The 14,456-nt window shown below is 40.8% G+C and overlaps 1 protein-coding gene across 1 annotated transcript; it reads right to left on the bottom strand.

Annotated features, from left to right (window-relative positions):
- Positions 1–1,171: 1,171 nt before the first annotated feature.
- On the bottom strand, positions 1,172–12,994 carry LOC141343876 (polymeric immunoglobulin receptor-like). Its single transcript, XM_073848545.1, has 9 exons — positions 12,982–12,994; positions 11,832–12,140; positions 11,415–11,711; positions 11,277–11,321; positions 9,204–9,512; positions 8,799–9,107; positions 2,086–2,088; positions 1,564–1,888; positions 1,172–1,208 (listed from the first exon to the last, which is right to left on the bottom strand). Exons 1-9 carry the CDS (start codon positions 12,992–12,994, stop codon positions 1,172–1,174), a joined length of 1,647 nt encoding a protein of 548 aa, XP_073704646.1.
- Positions 12,995–14,456: the final 1,462 nt, after the last annotated feature.

The raw sequence follows: 14,456 nt of genomic DNA, 5'->3' as shown, positions 1-14,456 counted from the left end.
TTATAGGAAAGCAGTGAATATTTTAAAGGTGCCATAGAATGCATTGCTACAATATTTTTATTGTTCTCTGATATCTACATAGAAGGTATATGGCATAGGAAAGGGCAAAAATTCTCCAGAAACATTTCTGAGCCTTTCTGAGTAAGTTACAGACACCAACCATCCCTGCACTTAACATGACCAGCACAACCTGGAATATTACATTTATTCCCGTGATCTGCCATTTTCACTTTCGTCCTTGCTTTGTTTGTTTTTTTTGTTTTGTTTTTTCACAATAGCCTAACGTTAGCTGCAGAACTTCTGATGATTGGGCTATGCAAATGTTGGGGGCATAACTATTAATGATCGTGACTCTTACGTAATAGTCGCTGTTATGTTAGGATTAGCCTATTTTTCAGAGAAGCGATGTAAGTCTTCACTGCTTGTTTACAAATGATGCAAACATGCCGACTCCTGTCTTGACGCCGCAGCCGCTGAAGGAGTTTCTCAGCGTTGATCTTACTTAATATCCGGGTGCGTTTAGACTCTTTGTGGGGTAAATAATTGATAGTACAGCATTTGGTTTAAGGATACAGTTATATCCATCGCCACCTGTAAGCTCTGTGGTCATCGTATCAGTATTTTATTTTCCGAGTTGTGTATTCTGCATAGTGCTGAGGTAGAAATAGCATTGCTCAGTGTCAGCAGCTCACTGAGTACAACCGTTCTACGTAATCAAAATAATTGTGCCCTCGATAGTCAAAAATATGTATTAAAGGATGTGGGTTTTTTAAATAACGTAAATCTTTCATGGGTTTTTTCTACACATTTCATTAAGAGACATCATTTACATTATATTAAGCCATACAAGTCTTAATACCCAGGGTTCTCTTTAAGCAAGTTTGATTTATAAAAAAAAAGCGCATGATGATTGACAAACTCAAAATGATTTAATAAAAATCAGAAAAATTTGCAGTTTGGATAAAAGAGTGACATTTGAAGAAAAAAAAAACACATTACAGTCAATAGTCATTTAGCAAACACAGATGTCTAATAATTTTCATACAGATCCTTTAAGTCTAGTCTGTTAAATAAGCTAAATAAAGCAAATACAGAATATATATAAATATTTTTAAATCAAAACTTTTATAATAATGATCTGATCCTTCAGGTTGATGTAAAGAAAATTCCTCTAGTTCCGGGGCAGACAGAAACGCTCCACATACGATCTGAAAGATGAAATAAAAAGCAACACTGATCAACAGACAAATATGAGAAGCAAATATGTTTCTATGTCACTACATGTAGATTTGGATACATTTAACCCACATAAAAATATTCACAAATTTTGTAGTCATAAAGATTTTAAGAAATATATTTTGCAGCAATAAAACATCTTGAAAATTAAAATACTAAAATGCTGTCCTTGGTGCCAGTTTGTGTGTTCATAATTGAACTGACTGTTAGAGTAAAAGGCAAAAGAAATCAAGGAAATAGTGCATAATGACAAAATGCAGACAGATACAGAATAATTCTAGAAAGATGATTCCGAGAAACGCTAGTGAGAAATGTTTGAATACTGACGTGACTTTCACTGTGTCTGGTTTTGCCTCAACTACAGTGAGATGAACAGGATTCAGTGTCTCTCCTACAGAGCAGAAGTACCAGCCAGAATCAGTCAGTCTCAGTCCAGTCATCAGCACAGTGAAGGAACTTTTACCATCATCCTTGATCTGGACTGATGAATTCTGGGATGTGTCAGTCCTCATCTCTTTGTAACAGCTCTGATCTTTATATCTGCACCACTGTTTGAGTTTCCTGTTATATCCAGAACTGTAGAAACACTGAACACTGATATCACCACCTTCATGTCCAGATACACTGCTGCTCACCACAGACACATCAGGAGCTACACACACACACACACACACACACACACACACACACACACACACACACACACACACACACATGTTTGTTTTTGTGAATTGTGGGGACATTCCATAGACGTAATGGTTTTTATACTGTACAAACGATATTTGCTATCACCCTACACCTTCCCTACACCTAAACCTAGCCCTCACAGGAGACTGTGCATATCTTTACATTCTCAAAAAAACGTATTCTGTATGATTTATAAGCCTTTTGAAAAGTGGGGACATGGGCAATGTCCTCATAAGTCACCCTCTCCTTGTAATACCTATGTCATACCCATGTTATTACACCAATTTGTGTCCTGATATGTCACAAAAACAAACACACACACACACACACACACACACACAGTCATTCGAGATGATAAAATACATATTTGTTAATCAGAGAATTGGACATTAGAGGGTTACTAAAACAATGAGAAGTCTCATACCAGACTGAACCTCGACAAGAAGTTCATATATCTCAGTTGTTTGTCCTTCCACAAAACAATAATATTTTCCGTCATGTTTGTCCTGCAGGTTTCTCATAGTCACAGTAAAGAGACTCTGATCAGGATAATCAATTACTGACAAATTCTCCTCTGTTGTGTTTGTGTATGTTTTATTTTCATCGATTTCTGAGTACCAGTATTTCTTCAGCTGTGTGTAATTCTTGTCATAATGACATGGGATAGTGACAGATCCTCCAGTCCTAATAATTAATCTATGATTTAACGAACCGCTGTAGCATTCAACACCTAAACAAACAACACACGTTATGTTTATTCAGCCTTCACATAAAGCACAATAAAAGCAACACAAACAGCTAAGTATACATTGTGCATTTGAAAATAATAAACATGATTTATGAGTAACAAACACAACACAACTTTTAGCACTCACCTATAATGAGCCAAAACCAGATTAAAATGTAGAATATTCTCATCTCTGCATATGCGGCCATTTTCTAAGTCTCTCTCTTCCTGTATCTTAAGTTGTTTGACTGTGGTTGTTGTAACTGCAGTACTTGCATCACCTGGTTAAGAGCTGAGAACAGACTCTAGATCAGGGTTTCTCAGCTCTGGCTTTCGAGGTCCACTTTTCTTGCAGAGTTTAGCTCGACTCCAATTAAACACATGTGAATATGCCAATAAAGGTATTCATGGTTACTAGAAAGTTACAGGCAAGTGAGACCTCAAGATCAATCATATTTTTGAGATATGAAAATATATTTTATATAATAAAATTAAATTCATATCTGTTTTATCTGTACAGTATGTTGTTGGCTATATGTTAATACTACACTATGAAACTTGGTCATATGAGCAAAAGCCTTTAGTAATGGGAAAAATAACCTTTAAATGAAATGACAGAAGAATGATTCATTGTTTCAAAGCGCTCAAAATGCCACAACACTGGTGATGCATGCTGGTAAAAACTGTGTAAATGCAACCAAAACTCAGTTCAACACCTTCTTGTCATGATCGGGGCTGTGGGTTTTCCCTCAGCCACCTGAGGTCGCTGTCTTACACTGCACTTCCTTGATTGTCCACCTGTCCTTGTCATCAGCACTGATCACCCACATCTGTTCACAATTATCATCAAGACTATGGCTGTGTCCAAATTCAGGGTCTGCATCCTCCTTAGGATACTTCCTACCAGGTTGAAGGAGGAGGGGTCCTCCGAAGACCGCAAAACCTGGAAGTAGGTGTCAGTGAATTTGGACAGCCTACACTTCTTTCAGTTCCCTCCCTTCCCCGTTGCTTATATCCTGTCGCCTAGCAACCGTGACAGCGCTAAGCAAGAAGTAAGGTTATCTGTACTGCACAAAACAAAATAACTACTCTTTCATCCCTAAAAGCGTTAAAAACATCTTCAATCACTATCAAGAAATTAGCTGTGTGTAAGGGGATATTCACACAGGCAGTTAGAAAGAATCTAGTTTACGAAAGTGATGTTTTTTAACATATATACATACAAATGTAAAAAAAAAAGCGCTTAACGCTAAAACCAAAGGCCTAACTAGACAACCGCTGTAAAAAAAATTTTTTTGAAACGCCAGTTTTTTTAAAACTTCCATCATTACTACCGCTTGCTTCGTCCGCCATTATTTGAAAATTCTGGAAGCGCTCTGCCGAAAGGAATTGTGGGATAGGTAGGACGGGAAAGGATCCACCAGACCCATCCTTCAAATTCGGGGAAAAGGAGGACGTATTTGTGGGCCGCATTTGAAGGATCCTATGAATTTGGACAGCCTTCGTCGCGGCGCTGTGACGTAACATCCTTCAAATGAGTCCTCCGAAGGATGTAGACCCTGAATTTGGACACAGCCTATAAGTATCCTCACTGCTCATTCTGCTTCATGTCTGCATTGTCTCTAGTCCTGTTTTGTATTTTCTGTGTTTCTAGGATCTTTGATCTGCTATTGAGTTCTTGATTTTGTGTTTCAGTTTATGTTCAGTTTGTGCCGTGTTGGCCTTTTGGTTTATGTTTATTTGTGTTTTGTTATATTAAAGTCAACTCCCTGCATTTGGACCCAGACCTCTTTACTCAACGTGACAGAATGCAGACATCACCTATGGGTCCAGCGGGGAGTAATTTTTTTTTTCTCTCTGAGGAGGCGGCGGCTTTTGAGGCGGCGTCGGCCGCTCGATTCGAGGAGATAATCTACCTCCAACTGGCTGAGATGGAAGCCTGCAGGGCTGAGATGGCGCAACGGCGTTCCCGCTTTGCGGTGGGGGCGGAGTGGCTCTTCCGTGAGAAGGCGGAAGGGTCCGTTGTCTCTGTTCCGGAGACCGCTCTCTCTGCTCCTGACGCGGCGGTGACCGCTCTCTCTGCTCCTGACGCGGCGGTGACCGCTCTCTCTGCTCCTGACGCGGCGGTGACCGCTCTCTCTTCTCCTGACGCGGCGGTGACCGCTCTCTCTGCTCCGGACGCGCCGGTGACCGCTCTCTCTGCTCCTGACGCGGCGGTGACCGCTCTCTCTGCTCCGGACGCGGCGGTGACCGCTCTCTCTGCTCCTGACGCGGCGGTGACCGCTCTCTCTGCTCCTGACGCGGCGGTGACCGCTCTCTCTGCTCCTGACGCGGCGGTGACCGCTCTCTCTGCTCCTGACGCGGCGGTGACCGCTCTCTCTGCTCCTGACGCGGCGGTGACCGCTCTCTCTGCTCCGGACGCGGCGGTGACCGCTCTCTCTGCTCCGGACGCGGCGGTGACCGCTCTCTCTGCTCCTGACGCGGCGGTGACCGCTCTCTCTGTTCATGACGCGGCGGTGACCGCTCTCTCTGCTCCGGACGCGGCGGTGACCGCTCTCTCTGCTCCGGACGCGGCGGTGACCTCTCTCTCTGCTCCTGACGCGGCGGTGACCGCTCTCTCTGCTCCGGACGCGGCGGTGACCGCTCTCTCTGCTCCGGATGCGGCGGTGACCGCTCTCTCTGCTCCTGACGCGGCGGTGACCGCTCTCTCTGCTCCGGACGCGGCGGTGACCGCTCTCTCTGCTCCTGACGCGGCGGTGACCGCTCTCTCTGTTCCTGACGCGGCGGTGCCCGCGGACGTTCCACTGGTGGCGAGGCCAGCTCACGTTCCTCTGGCGGCGAGACCAGCTCACGTTCCACTGGCTGCGGTGCCCACGGACGTTCCACTGGCGGCGAGGCCAGCTCACGTTCCACTCGCGGCGAGGCCAGCTCACGTTCCTCTGACTGCGGTGCCCGCGGACGTTCCACTGGTGGCGAGGCCAGCTCACGTTCCACTCGCGGCGAGGCCAGCTCACGTTCCACAGGCTGCGGTGCCCACGGACGTTCCACTGGTGGCGAGGCCAGCTCACGTTCCACTCGCGGCGAGGCCAGCTCACGTTCCTCTGGCGGCGGTGTCCGCTCACGTTCCTCCGCTGCACGGGCCTGGCCCGCCATCCCTCCCCCTGATGCACCTTCCACCGTTCCTCCTCCCTCCAGAATTTATGTTTTGGGAACGTCTGGTAGCCGTTCCCTAGAGAGGGGGTACTGTCATGATCGGGGCTGTGGGTTTTCCCTCAGCCACCTGAGGTCGCTGTCTTACACTGCACTTCCTTGATTGTCCACCTGTCCTTGTCATCAGCACTGATCACCCACATCTGTTCACAATTATCATCAAGACTATAAGTATCCTCACTGCTCATTCTGCTTCATGTCTGCATTGTCTCTAGTCCTGTTTTGTATTTTCTGTGTTTCTAGGATCTTTGATCTGCTATTGAGTTCTTGATTTTGTGTTTCAGTTTATGTTCAGTTTGTGCCGTGTTGGCCTTTTGGTTTATGTTTATTTGTGTTTTGTTATATTAAAGTCAACTCCCTGCATTTGGACCCAGACCTCTTTACTCAACGTGACACTTCTACAAGCTGCATATGTTTTACTGAAAGTGTAATCTATTAATTGACTCAACAGGCCAACACAATAGTACAACTCTTTACTACTATTGTGGTCTTGGCTACTTAAAAGTGCAAGCACAAAACAGGAAGTTAGTGGGCAAGATTGTCCCAAGTCTGAAAAATAGCAAAGCTCACGGCCCTTAATGCACGGAAGCTAAGCATATCCCATTATGTGTCACGTTCAGAAACCATGTGCCCTGAAAACTTGAAATGTTGAAGAAATAAAATTCCTCTGTAAGTTAAATTAATTAGAAATTACACATAATTTGGTGAATGTATATTTAACACCGGATGTTTGCATACTTCCATACAATGTACCATTAGGACATCCTTCATAAATAGACATGATTTTCTGAGTCACACATGCAAATATAGTTTAGAATACAGCTGTTTCATTGGCTGCTGTGTGTGTTGTCACGTTAACAGTGCGTGTTGACATGAGCAACTTTCTTGCATTCTGTTTAAAGACTTTTGACCCAAGCCGCCTCCCATAATGTGGGTATTTGAACAGGCCCACTGAGAAACACTGAAATTTCGAAACATTGCGCAAAAAAAGGTTCCTTGTTGATAAAGGTTTTGAATTAGACTTTAATCATTTTATTTGAAACAATACACATGTAGTACTTTTGTGGTTCCTCCATCTTTTGTTTCTTTATTAATATTCTTGATAATCACTGTTTCATTTCCGCAAAGACAAAAATAAGAGAATTGGAAGAATATCATCAAAGCAACTAGGAAATGACTTTTAGTCTTGAAATACACAAAACAGAGACACATGTAGAATAATTGATTTGATTTTGAAAGATGAATATGAAAAGAAAAGCCATTTTACAGAGAACAGATTAAATACTAACACTTTGTCACTGACAGGGGTGCCGCTGGACAGCATATTCACTTTAAAAAAAATGTACCAGGTTCATTATCCTGTTGAAAGAGGCAGCTTATTTTGTCAATATTTTGGCATTTTTTTTAAGGATTAACAATGATCTAACTTTGGAGTTTGACAATGAACACATCGCAACCATGCTTGGGACAGCCCTGATCGCAACACACAACAGTATAGTTCAAAATGTCCGCAAATAGATGAAACACATTCAGACATTCGGAAAAACAATCCCCTACCTCCACACACAGCTCTGATAGAACACGACACACATAAACAAGCCAAAATGCGTTATATTTCTTTAAATATGCATTCCTGAACATTAAACAGATTACCCTGCTGAAAAAAAAAAAACAGCTAAAACCAGCCTTAGCTGATTGGCTGGTTTTAGCTGGTCATCCAGACTGGTCTTAGCTCGTCAACAGGCTGGTTTTAGAGGGGTTTTGGTCAGTTCCTTAGCTTGTCAAACTGGTCTTAGCAGGTCAGGCTGGAAGTCCAGCTGGAACATCTAGCTAAAATCAGCCTAGCCAGGCTGGGAGACCAGCTAAAACCAGCTACTTCCATCTTAAACCAGCTAAGACCAGCCAACCAGCCTAGCCTGGTTTTAGCTGTTTTTTTGTTTGTTTTTTCCAGCAGGGTTGTCAGTTTTATTCACCTGTTTCTTGTGGTTTCTCATTAAAATCCATAAAAGTAAATAGTGTAAATTGCATCGCTAATGTCATAGAATCCGCTTGTTAAGTCAGACGTCATGCGGCACCGCTTCAGTGTCCAAACGCTCTATTAGATGCTGCGAAAAAACAACAAATGGTGCTAAAAAAGTTATAATCCCAAAATGAAGATAATGAAAATAAATAAATCAATCTAGTTAGGACAAAAACTCTGATTAACACGGAAAAGATACCTTTTATTGCGTGTCGCAGTATTGCGTCATGTGTAGTTAGGACGCAATGTAACGCGACACGACTAGCAGAAAGTGATGGTGTGGCCAAAGATCAAGTTAGTTTTGGTCTGTGGTTAAAACCTGTTTTAAGCGAGTTTGATTGAATAAAACAGTTCAAGTGAATGATGATTGACAAACTCAACAGAATAGGATCTAATGACCATGACAGGAGAGAAAACTCACAAAACACAAAATGATTTAATAGAATTAGAAAAATCTTCAATTTAGATGAAACAGTGACATTTGAAGAAAAAATACATTAAAGTCAATAGTCGTTTAGCAAACACAGATGTCTAATAATTCTCATACAGATCCTTTAATTCTAGTCTGTTAAATAAGCAAAATTAAGCAATATTTTTTTTTTTATCAAAACTTTTATAATAATGATCTGATCCTTCAGGTTGACATAAAGAAAATTCCTCTAGTTCTGTGACAGACAGAAATGCTCCACATATGATCTGAAAGATGAAATAAAAGGCAACAATTATCAACAGACAAATATGAGAAGTAAATATGTTTCTATGTCACAACATGTAGATTTGGATACTAACATGCTCTCCTTGGTGCCAGTTTGTGTGTTCATAATTTCTGTCAAAAGGAGAAAAATAACAAGCTCATTAGGTTTTGTTTTGTTATCTAAAAGCAAAGCCTTTATATTTACATTATTGATTGAGCTTAACTAGGTTTTGCCTTGGTCACACTGAGTTGAACCGGAACCTGCAGATCTCCTACAGAGCAGAAGTACCAGCCAGAGTCAGTCAGTCTCAGTCCAGTCATCAGCACAGTGAAGGATCTTCTTCCATCATCACTGATCTGGACTGATGAATTCTGAGATGTATCAGTCCTCCCCACTGTGTAACAGCTCTGATCTTTATATCTGCACCAATGTTTGACTTCATTCTGATATCCAGAACTGTAGAGACACTGAATACTGATATCACCACCTTCTTGTCCAGATACACTGCTGCTCACCACAGACACATCAGGAGCTGAACACACACACACACTCAGTTATTCAAGATTATAAAATACATGAAGATAACTAAACATGAGAATGAGATTAAAACAATTGCATAATGTCTTACCAGATTGAATCTTGAGATAAGGCTCATAAATGACATTTGCTAGTGGTTGTTCTCCAGTCTCCACAACACAACAATAGCGTCCAATGTGTTTGTCCTGCAGGTTTCTCATAGTCACAGTAAAGAGGCTCTGATCAGGAAGATCAATTACTGTCAGATTCTCCTCTGTTGTGTTTGTGTATGTTTTAGATTTATCTATTCCTGAGTGCCAGTATTTCTTCTGCTGTGTGTATTTCTTGTCATAATGACATGGGATGGTGACAGATCCTCCAGTTTGAATAGTTAATATATAGTTTGACCAACCCTTGACACCTAAACAAACAACACACACTGTATAATTGATGAGTCGACTTTATGGAACTAAAAAGAATTTGCAAATTCAAATCTAAGATTATGCATGATTAATTTGTAATCTATTTGACTAAACAGGCCAACACAATGGTACAACTCTTCACTACTATTGTGGTCTTGGCTACTTGAAAGTGTGTGCACAAAACAGGAAGTTAGTGGGTCTAAGTCTAAAAAAGTGGCAAAGCTCAGGGCCCTTAACGCACAGAAGCTAAACGTATCCCGTTCAGAAACTCCTAACATTCTGCAGAACTGATGTTCCTGGAACACAAAGTACCAAGAGTTGCAAAAACAGATAAATTGCAGGGAAAAACAGAAGTGAAACTGCTCATCCGAGGACCATTGTCTATAATGACACCTTTTATATTTCTTCAGTCATGAACCAAGACATTAAAATTTGATGTAGACAGCAAAATTAGACATAATTAGACATATAAGTGACCTACAGACTTCCTGTACTGTCTGGTTTTAGGGTATAAGAGGTGCTAAACCTGCACCCCTTAGATTGGAGACTTCTTTCTTCTCCTTTCTCTCCTCTCTTTATCTTTTACTCTGATACTGGGTGCACCTAGACAGTCTAATATTTCTATAAGACTTCTCCCAGATTTCCCAAATAACTTTTGAAAACTTTGAATAAATTTTGAACCTTTCTAACTCCCACCTGTCTGACGTGGAACATAAAAAAAAAAAACACTTTACAAACAAGATTAAAGGATAAGTTAACTTCCAGAACAAAAAATTGACAAATAATTTACTCACCCCCGTGTCATCCAAGATGTTCATGTCTTTTTTTCTTCAGTCGTAAAGAAATTGTGTTTTTTGAGGAAAACATGTCAGGATTACTCTCCATATAATGGACTTCTATGGTGCCCGTGAGTTTGAACTTCCAAAATGCTGTTTAAATGCGGCTTTAAAGGGCTCTAAACGATCCCAGTCGACGAAGAAGTGAAATTCTTCTCTAGTGAAATTTTTGGTTATTTTCGAAAAAATTGACAATTTCTATACTTTTTAACCTCAAGTGCTCATTTTGTCCAGCTTCGTGTCAACTCTACATTACTGTTCTACTTTTTTTTTTTTTTTTTTTTTTTTTTTGTAAAGGGCGTTTGATCTTCTTTGCATGTTCACTTTGTAAACACTGGGTCGGTACTTCGGCAGTGATGTTGGACGATTTTGATGTTAGAGGAGAAAATGAGATGGGAGTTTTTCAACATACCCTAACTGTCTTGAACTGGAATACACAGCTAGAAAATAACAGATTGTTTTGCTCTTCCTTAGAGCCCTTTAAAGCTGCATTTAAACTGCATTTTGTAAGTTCAAACTCTGGGGCACCATAGTAGTCCACTATATGAAGACAAACATAATTTCTTTACGACTGAAGAAAGAAAGACATGAACATCTTGGATGACAAGGTGGTGAGTAAATTATCTGCAAATTTTTGTTCTGGAAGTAAACTCCACAGTCCATTTTTACATATACTAACACATTTTTTACATTTAAAGTTGTATAACTTAAGATTAAAGTATTATCAGTTAATATAAATACACAATGGACAATAACATAATACTACAGTAATAATTAAAACATGTAATAGCTAAAATATGTGTTCACTGTAAACTGTAAATGACTTATTGTAATCTATTAAACTTATAAGTGAAAATAAAAATTTAAAATATTTCTGAGAGGGGAGCAAGGTAAGGTATTTGATGCATTAAGTTTGTTTTACAGTACCTGGTTTTGTTTCAGGGACAGTGAGAACAGGAACTTGTGGATCTTCTAGAAAGACATCAGGAACCAAACAGAAAAATAATGTTAGATTTTTTTTCATATCTACCCATTTAATCTATTTGATTAGTGAGTGAGTTTTACCAGTGACTGTAAGTTGAACAGGAACCTGTTGATCTCCTACAGAGCAGAAGTACCAGCCAGAATCATTCAGTCTTAGTCCAATAATCAGCACAGTGAAGGACCTTCTCCCATCCTCACTGATCTGTGCTGAGGAATTCTGGGATGTGTCAGTCCTCCCCACAGTGTAACAGCTTTGATCTTTATATCTGCACCACTGTTTGACTTTATTCTTATATCCAGAACTGTAGAGACACTGAACACTGACATTACCTCCTTTATGTCCAGATACACTACTGTTTACCACAGACACATCAGGAACTGAAGACACAGACAGCAAAGACTTTGAATAAATCAATAAATTTTGTTAGACATATAAAACCACACATAATATAAAGGAACTGTATAAACGGTTGCATGACAACAAAATCGTCTCTTTACCTTTTTGAACAGTTAAATACAAAGGTTTCTTCTCATCTGCATGAGAGCCGATTTCCACAGCACACCAGTAACGTCCAGAGTCTGAGGACTTTGCATTGTTGAGTTGCACCGTAAAAAGATTGTCGGCTGGGTAATCATTTATTGTCCATTTTCCTGCATCATTTCCACTTGCTGTATTTTGGCAAATTTCCCACGTAAATCCTTTACACCAGTATTTTGAGTTTAGTTTATACTGATTGTCATACAGGCAGGGGATTGTAATGCTTCCTCCTTCTGTCATGATTACATGATCTAATGTTTTCAAAGTTACTGTAGACACACAGACACAGATTATATTTGTTAAAGGAGATATTTCATGAATAAATAATCAGTGATACAACCTCATGGTTGCTGAAACATTAAAAAAAAGTTAGGTTTCTTATGTGTATGCAATGTGAAATTAAAACATGTTTCACTTAAAGGGATAGTTTATCCAAAAATGAAAATTTGATGTTTAGTTACTTACTTCCAGGGCATCCAAGATGTAGGTTACTTAGTTTCTTCAGTAGAACACAAAGATTTTTAACTCAAACCATAGTAGATGCATGCGTGTTAAAAAAAACAACTTTGTGTTCTACTGAAGAAACAAAGTGACCTACATCTTGGATGCCCTGGGGGTAAGTAGATAAGCATCAAATTTTCACTTTTGGGTGAACTATCCCTTTAAGTATTAAACTGAACAGCTGTAAAGAGAGAACGCTCTTTAGAGGTTAATGCAATTATATATTTTTTGAGATTTTCTGTAGTTTATATAAGTTATGATCAGCAGTGTTTAGTACAAGCCATGAAATGGGAGACCTACATCACTTCACTTGTTGCCTCTTTGACTAAAAAAAATTACAACCAAAAGCTGCACAGTGTGGCATCGTATCTCTATTGTATTTTCCAAGTTTCCGAGTTGTTGCTGTAAAAATATTATGCTATTTTTACCGCAACAAGAGAAGCAATGTAAGCTTTTACTGCTTTGCTAGCGATAAGATTAGGAGAGAAGAATGGGAGGTTGCCTGTGGACAAATAAACTTCCTAAAGTACCGTGTAAGTTAGCCCTGATGCCTTTAAGGCTTTTAGTAGACAACAGCTACTGCAAGAGCTAACAAACGATGTAACATACCGCCGCTTGTCATGACACCAAAGGTTTCCTGAGCCTTTAAAATGGTCTCTCAGTTTGGTTCACTAGGCTACACAATCATGGGGAAGACTGCTGATCTGACAGTTGTCCAGAAGAAAATCTTCACAAGGAGGGTAAGTCACAAACATTCATTGCCAAAGAAGCTGGCTATTCACAGAGTGCTGTATCCAAGCATGTTAAAAGAAAACTGAGTGGAAGGAAAAAGTGTGGAAGAAAAAGATGCACAACCAACTGAGAGAACCGCAGCCTTGAGAGGCTTGTCAAGCAAAATCGATTCAAGAATTTGGGTGAACTTCACAAGGAATAGACCAAGGCTGGGGTCAAGGCATCAAGAGCCACCACACACAGACGTGTCAAGGAATTTGGCTACAGTTGTTGTATTCCAGCCACTGATAAACCACATACAACATCAGAGGCGTCTTACCTGGGCTAAGGAGAAAAAGTAATGGACTGTTACCCAGTGGGCCAAAGTTGTGACGGTAAAATGAGGGAGGAAGCAAATGCAGTGAAATACAGTTTATTAGAAATTAAGGTGAGTATACAGCAAGGCTCTGGTGATGAAATCTCTCGGCTGGGGTGGAGCAGGGGCAAGATGGCTGGAGGTGCGGTGGCGTGAGTCCCGTGGTGGTGAATCCTGCTGAAGTTCAGTGCAAACACGACGAAAATCCAGACACGAAATAATCCACATGAAGACCAAGACACACGAAGACAGAACCAGCACGACCACAACATCCAGATGAACTATTGGACGGGGAAAGAGAGAATGAGGTGAGTATATATAGGCTGATGATGATGAGAGACACCTGTGCCGGACTGATTGGCAGCTCAGCTGAGCGAGCAGACAATCACATGACAAACCACAGATCACGGGACATGAGAACACGGCAGATACGTGAACCGTGACAAAAGTCCTCTTTTCAGATGAGAGCAAGTTTTGTAATTCATTTGGAAACCAAGGTCCTAGAGTCCGGAGTAAGGATGGAGATGCTCATAGCCGAAGTTGCTTGAAGTCCAGTGTTAAGTTTTCACAGTCTGTGATGATTTGGGGTACAATGTCATCTGCTGGTGTTAGTCCACTGAAAACCAAAGTCACCGCACCCATTTAAAATTTTTTTAGAGCACTTTATGCTTCCTTCTGCTGTCCAGCTTTTTAAAAATGCTGATTTCATTTTTCAGCATGATTGGCACCTGCCCACACTGCCAAGAGCACAAAAAGTTGGTTAAATGACCATGGTGTTGGTGTGCTTGACTGGCCAGCAAACTCACAACACCTGAACCCCATAGAGAATCTATGGGCTATTGTCAAGAGGAAAAAAGAGAAACGAGACCAAAAAATGCAGATGAGCTGAAGACCACTGTTAAAGAAACCTGGGCTTCCATACCACCTCAGCAGTGCCACAGACTGACCACCTCCATGCCACACCAAATTCAGGCAGTAATTAAAGCAAAAGGAGTCC

Source organism: Garra rufa, chromosome 10, assembly GCF_049309525.1.
Source record: "Garra rufa chromosome 10, GarRuf1.0, whole genome shotgun sequence".
Classification (NCBI taxonomy): Eukaryota; Metazoa; Chordata; class Actinopteri; order Cypriniformes; family Cyprinidae; genus Garra; species Garra rufa.
The sequence above is the reverse complement of the archived record's forward strand: the minus strand, read 5'-3'. Positions and strand labels throughout refer to the sequence as shown.

What these genes read in the sequence shown, in the direction of transcription:
- LOC141343876 (XM_073848545.1), bottom strand. An exon ending in TGTTCAACTTACAGTCACTG is followed by an intron (nt 11,322 to 11,414) that starts GTAAAACTCACT and finishes ATGTCTTTCTAG; the next exon opens with AAGATCCACAAGTTCCTGTT. An exon ending in TGTCCCTGAAACAAAACCAG is followed by an intron (nt 9,513 to 11,276) that starts GTACTGTAAAAC and finishes TTGTTTGTTTAG; the next exon opens with GTGTCAAGGGTTGGTCAAAC.